At 54.9% G+C, this 6,635-nt stretch overlaps 1 protein-coding gene across 3 annotated transcripts; it reads right to left on the reverse strand.

Annotated features, from left to right (window-relative positions):
• Positions 1-258: 258 nt before the first annotated feature.
• On the reverse strand, positions 259-6,599 carry ITGB1BP1 (integrin subunit beta 1 binding protein 1). Of its 3 annotated transcripts, XR_002826159.1 has the most exons (8): positions 6,485-6,599; positions 5,453-5,553; positions 4,496-4,574; positions 3,101-3,237; positions 1,503-1,595; positions 879-1,028; positions 329-514; positions 259-293 (listed from the first exon to the last, which is right to left on the reverse strand). XR_002826159.1 is itself a non-coding variant. In XM_006102328.3 (7 exons), exons 2-7 carry the CDS (start codon positions 5,522-5,524, stop codon positions 443-445), a joined length of 603 nt encoding a protein of 200 aa, XP_006102390.1. In that variant the 5' UTR covers positions 5,525-5,553; positions 6,485-6,599; the 3' UTR covers positions 259-442. The 3 variants fall into 3 exon arrangements, 2 of the variants coding, with proteins under 2 accessions (XP_006102390.1, XP_006102391.1); XM_006102328.3 differs by having other exon boundaries at positions 259-514; XM_006102329.3 differs by lacking the exon at positions 6,485-6,599 and adding an exon at positions 5,643-5,768 and having other exon boundaries at positions 259-514.
• Positions 6,600-6,635: the final 36 nt, after the last annotated feature.

The raw sequence follows: 6,635 nt of genomic DNA on the forward strand, positions 1-6,635 counted from the left end.
TGACTGACGACAGACTTTTAAAGTTTTACCTTCTGCGTCGAGTGGGCAGCGGCACGTCCCCAGGCCAGAGCGCTGAGCCAGAAAGACCACGGCCCTGGGGAGGCCAGAGCAGCGGCCTTGGGCTCCCTCTGAAGGTTCTCGACCTTTATTGCTCACTGAGTGCACCTCCGGGACCCTTAAGGGGTGAAGCTCATTTGTGTTTAAAAGCAACAAATGAGGTTTCTTTCTTAGTCCCAATCGTAACTTCGCTGAGTTAACTCACTGTTAATAAGACACATCTTAATAGAAAAACAAATGGCGATGTTTTATACGTTGCATTTTCTTCCCAGAACATCTAGAACAAGGGGTCACTTCATACTTTCATGCTAGGTCAGCACTGCAGATTGAAAGCCAGTAGAAAACAGCCGATCTTCCTCCCGCGACGCCGACCCGCTTGGCAGACTCACGCCTTCTCAGCCGTCAGCACGGAGTCAAAGGCGGTGGACAGGACTTTGCAGATGGCCTGTGCTTGTTCCTACATGAGCGAAAGGCACAGGAAGTTCACAATCTGCCCCTGAACTTCACTTGACCAGCACAGGTATGAACCTGCCCCTTACACTTCTCACCCTACACGTGACATTGCCGGCTTGGACCACTGCCAGCCAGGAAGGACACGCCAGGAAAAGCAGGGCCCCTGCCCCAGAGGACCCCCTCCCCCCATCTGCTGTGTGTTCACCCTGAACCTCTGAGCCTGCACACGGTCCCCTGCAGGAGGCCCGGACAGCGGGCTGACGGCCACGTGTGCACGTTATGCCGGGGTCAGACACGTGGAGAGATCTCGCAGCCTCTGGTTTTTCGACTCTGGCGAGTGAGAGAGAACCACGGAGACGGAGCCTCACCAGGCTGCTGCACTGGTACACCCACAGGCTGACCTCCTCGTTGCTGGCATCGGTGGTCTTCAGCGCCAGCAGGCTTTTCCCCGCCCCCAGGCCGTCGTCGTAGCACACCATCCGGATGATCAGGTAGAGGGCGTGCCTGTGCAGCACGTCCTGCAGCGGGAGGAGAGAGACGGTGATGGCACCCGCATCTCCATCCCTAAGGACACCCTTTCCCCTGCACAAGTTTTCTGTGAGGCTTGGAAACACAAAGGGCGTCCCAGTTGCTCAGCCATGGGCAGTGTGCCCCCGGGTTACCCCTGGCTCCTCAGACTCCAGAAAGACAGGAGTCAGGCGACCCAAGTTCACCACTCAGTCCTCCCCGCCCAGCCCCCAGCTGGTGGCCCTCCTGAACTGGCAGGGGGTGGGGTTCCAAGTTCACAGGCCTGTGGGCAGCAGAGGTGCTGGCGTGGGCCCCACCACACAGGAGCGCCCAAGGGAAGCTCCCTCCACCCACCCTAGGAAACGGGCGGCTTTTCAGACCAGAGGCCAGGCACGTGCCAAACCCCCGGCTCTGCAGACAGGAGCAGGCCAGCGGCAAGTGGTCCTGAACCCCCCACGTCCCAGACACCCTTCCTGATCACTTACATACTGATCGGGTGTGGATACTTTGATGCCGTACTTGGAAACGCCCATAATCACTTCTTCCTCCAGGGGAACGAAAGGCAGCTTCCCATCTTGCTGTAGGTAAAAGCAGGGACGGGCGCACACTCAAAACCGTGACCTTAAACCCGCTTTAGGACCTGGCTCACAGACCCCAAGCTCTTTAAAAGAACACAGCGCACACAGCGGCGCAGCAAGAATGTCTCTCCAAAGAGGCAGAAAACCCCCTGCCCCCCCCCCTTTTTTTTTACAGCCAACAAATCTGAGCAAAATTCAGACCCATGCACTCCAGGGCCTTTTCTCTCCCCGCGGGGATTAAGCCTCATTACAACCTCCGACCCCTCTCCGATCCGGCTGAGGGTTAGTGGCTCACTTAGAAGAAGAAATAGTTCACACTCATGTCAGCACTCGGTCAGGGAACACGCCGCAGGAACCAACTTTCACAGCCACGGGATAGCGCTCTGCCCGGCGCTCCCCATGCCCCAGGGTTTGGGTGAGGAACCAGTGCTTGATGGACAGTTACTTGCCCTCCAGCCTATCCATTAGCAGTGTGAGCTCTCCGACTGACGGGTTCTCTCTCCTACACGAGAATGCGACCTAACTTGTCTTCTCTAACATCAGGTCCAGCTGGCAATCAGTAGATGCTCCGACTAAATGTTTCAGGGGACCTTTTGCCTACATCGAAGCCACTGTGGTAAAGGAGCAATGCCCACTTGCCTCAGTTCTGGGGTGCTCACAATGCTGCGGGGACCCCCCGCCAGTCATTCCTCACAGTTTAAGGCAGTTCCAGGAATCGAAGGACGGGATAACCGTAATGTTACTGCCAGTGACTGGGACAAGCCCATTTCTCCGGTGACAGGAGGAATGAGCAGTCCCTGTCGGAAGGAAAAGAAGCCTAGTGTGGTCTGGGGGAAACACTAGCAATCTCTCAGTGTAACAGGGATGTTAGTTTGCGAGCTGTAGGAACCACTATATTCCAAACTAAACCTGGGACACTAACCGTGGTAGCCCCGACTACCAAAGGCTCTGTCTGTTACATGGCCAGTTTGATGGGCGATTTCCTCACCGATGAGACTCCTGAGGATATGAAACAATGACCCCTTGGCCATGGCTTCGGAGAACAGAGGTTCTCAGGTCACCGGCACTGTGGCCTGATAGGGAACCTTCCCTGGTCCGATAGCCCCGTTAGGGAGCAGACACACACTTCCCTCTTCCACCTCCTGGGCCTCAATTCTTACGGAAACGGCAGGAATAAGTAGGTACGCTAGGTCGCTGCTGAAGATTATCGAGGAGCTAACACGAGTTGGGCGGAGATCCAGGAAGGTGCAGGCGGCTCTACAGACAAGCCTGTGGCATGTCACCAGCCACGGCTCCGTGCCTCACTGAAACAAGGAGGTGCGTCGGCCCCAGAAAAAGTAAAAAGTCCTGTTTGTGGGAAGGAACGGCTGTTCCCCAGGACACCTGTGCCTCCTTCACCCACATTGTAACCGTGAGGTAGCCAGGCTTGGGGACAAGCCATGTGTTTCTCCAACGCCAGAGTTTACTCTCTAGAATCGTATAAACTGGAACATTGTTGTCTTTACCTGGGCAACGTCTATGTAATTGATCAGGTCCAGGGGCCCTTCCAGACGTTTTCCTTCGGAGACTTTCAGCTTCTCAATGGCACCGACGTATCTTATTCGGAATTCCGCACAGGCGTCTGAGTTGTTGTTGCTTTGTCCTAAAGGTGAGCGAAAATTCAGCGGAAGACTTTCCTATCCTCAATCCCTGCCCAAATAAGAAACGGACTAACAAAAATAAATTTCCTGACATAGAGTTTTTTTATAGATTGGAAAAAAACTTAAAATCTCACTAACCTCTTCCTCAGTTACAATATTGCTAAATATGAAAATCTAAATAGGAGTAAATTAATTAATGTCTTTCATTTCAAACAAACGAGAAAGGTGTCAACTAGATAATGATTGAGTCCCTTTCTGATGCATAATGACACAATTATTTTCTGGCTGCTTCTCCCTCTTTACCATGTTAATGATGAACTTGCTTTTCTGATTCAGGAAACCTGATCTATCTCTACCATTGAACCAGAAAAGGCAATTTGTTTTTAATGCAGAAGGAATAATGCTGGACAGGAAGTCCCTTAACCGATGGTAAAGGATGAAGAAGTGTGCGAGCTATAAAACGTAGTCAATACAAAATCACCAAAATGTGTATGCTGCTGCCACAGTAAGGAAATAAATACTGTGTGATGACTTGTAGGTGATGTTCACGTAAGAAAGATGCCCAGCCACATTTCTAATATTTTAAAGGCATCTGGAAGGTAATAGACCTTGTGCTTCTACCGTATATTCTATTTTACATCCTATGTTTATTCTCTCCCCGCTCCCAACTTTTACAGATGGACAAGTCTATGATCCTGAAAGGAACAGTGGGAGGAGTTTGGACAGATGAACATGGTGTATTTCCAAGTAGATACTAGCTGTTGGTAGTTAGAAGCCGTCTTTTAATTTCTAAAGAGCTGCTCATTGCGGTGCCTGCATACATGTCTTCAAGTGTCTGAGAGATGCTACACTTAATCACATGTGCTCCTGGGGCTGACAAGCTGGCGTCTTCTGGGCAAACGGCTCCTTAATCCTCCTCGTCAGCAGGGCGTTTGTCCTAAACCCATAAACAATGGAATCCATGCGCTGCCGCCCCGTTTCTTAGAAAGCGATTGTGAAACTTCCCAACAGTCACCACCATGTGCTCCGCATGCTTTGCTCTAGGACCGTTAAGAGCAGTTTGGCACCTGCCCCGGCCAACGGCTTTCACTAACCACCTCACACACACCCCCCAACCCTCATCCCACCAGATCTTGGGCCGTTTCTAAACTCTTGTCAAAAATGGCAGAGGAGAGAAAGAAACCCAAACACACCAGAACTCGTTCCACCAGGTGAAACAGTGCGAGCCTCAGAGGACGCATGACCCCGCCCTTCCTGTACCTGAGCTTTTGGTGGAGTCCGTGTCCAGGCTGGCCACCGTGCTGGACCGAGAAAGGCCCCCGAGGCTGGAGTCCACAGACTGAGAAATTAGAAGCAAACCAGCATTTAATCATAATTAGAGGCACTATCTTCTCTCAAGTTCTCTACCGAACACTCAAACGATGTATCATAGCTGAATGAATACATAACCCCAACTGCTCTCCCGTGACAGTCCCGGGTAAATGCGCTGTCCCCACGGCCGACCTCAATCAGAGCCAGTGCCTCTGCCTCCTTACAAGACACCTGATACTTATCTCGTATGTGAAAATCTACACCTGGCTGTCCCCTTATCTCCACTGGCCCGCGGAGCACCCTGTGCGGAAGGCAGGCGGGGCTCCCTGCTGAAGAAGTGAGCAGCGACCGGAGAGGTGCAGCGATTTACCCAGGGTCACGCCTCGTCGATACCCCAGACCTCCCATCCGAGCAGGGCTCCTGGGCCCCACCCCGGCGCTTCCGGAAAATCCCAGCCTGCACCAGTGCACACGCAGGCTGGCGGCCAGAACACCAATGTGAGCTGCAAAGGAAACCCAGCAACACTGCCAAGCAAAGTACAAAGCAGCATACGCGTTAGTGCGGAACCACAGCTACAGGCACACACCACGAACCCTACGATTCAAGGAGGGCAGCCCCTTAATTGCATGCAATTTCTATCACATTAAAAAAAAATTTAAAAAGCGGTGTTTGTTTCTACAAGATCATTTACGGGTCCTGTCCCACCTCGGTTAGTGGATTTAGGGATTTCAGAAAGTCTACCGAGACCAAATGAAATCAAGCACAGAATGTGTCTCTACTGCAAAAAAAAAAAAAAAAAAAGTGAATGTTAGAACACCCCTAGTTCGAAGGCTACGGGGGCAGGCCTGCCAGGTTAGCATCCTCCATGCACCTCACAGAGACTGAATCCGCAGCGCCGGCCCCTACCTTGCTCTTAGTACTGATCTCGCTACTTTGGGAGCTGCTACTACTGTGCCGCTTTTTGCCTTTCCGAAACATTGTCACTACAGCGTGGTCCAGGCGCTCCCCTAGGAAAACAAATGTCCCGTTATACCAAGAAGAGCAGCTTTAAACCACTTCATGCAGAACAGGCATAACCACTATCCCTTCCCCTCACCTGGGGAATGTTGGAGCTCACAATGTGGGTGCTATCCTTATTTCCACTGTTTCTTTTTAAATTCTAAAAATCTAACCCCAAAGGGACAGACACCTTGTCATCCCTGCAGGTGTCGTCCCTATAGGCACTGTTTTCAGAAGCAACGGACAGATGCCATTTAATTCTCTAAATACCAATTCCAGACACTGCGACTCAGTGCGCGTCCTGCAAGCGGCAGGGCGGGGCCCAGGAGACAGTGCGGGTGCCCATCCAGGCAGCGGGGGTGCCCATCCAGGCGGTGGGGGTGCCCATCCAGGCGGCCGGGTGCAGCCCCTTTAAACGCGGCCCCAGGACCACCCCGGTGGGCGGGGCCAAGCCTGGGCCCCCAGCCGCCTCCCGCGCTCCTCGCCGGGGCGCAGGACGACAGACGGCGAACAAGGCAGGCGCCTCCCCGGGCCTGAGCGGCAGAGACACCGACGAGCGCCAGCGCGGAAAGCGGGTGCGCCTCGCGCCCCACAAAGCAAAGCCGGACACGGAGGGCAGCCCCGCGGCGCTTCCACCCACTCCCGGCGCCCCTCCCACGCGGCCCAGCCACGCGCGACACCGTGGCCACAGGAGCTGCGGTCCCCGCCCAGACAAGAATGGGTCATCCCGGCCACCGCATCCTCCCGCAGGCCCCGGCCCGCTTCCCGGCTCCGCCGCCCGTCACGCGCCGCCTCGGGGCCTGGATTCCCGACCAGGGAGGGCGGGTCCCCGCAGACAGCGCGGCCTCACCCATCCGCCCCGTCGCCGGCCGCCCTCGGGGCCCGCGGTCCCGGCCGGGCTCCGCCCAGGCGCGGGCGCGGCGAGGGCCCGGCCCTCACCTCACAGCCGCTGGCCCATCCCTGGGGTCGTCTGCGGTCGGACACCCACCGCCTCGCCGCCAGCGCGGGGGCAGCCACTCCCGCTCCCGATTCCAGCGCCAGCTTTTCCGGTCCCCTGGCCCCGCCCACCAGGCCCGCCTCCGAGACCGCG

This window comes from Myotis lucifugus, unplaced genomic scaffold, assembly GCF_000147115.1.
Source record: "Myotis lucifugus unplaced genomic scaffold, Myoluc2.0 scaffold_409, whole genome shotgun sequence".
In the NCBI taxonomy this organism is placed as follows: Eukaryota; Metazoa; Chordata; class Mammalia; order Chiroptera; family Vespertilionidae; genus Myotis; species Myotis lucifugus.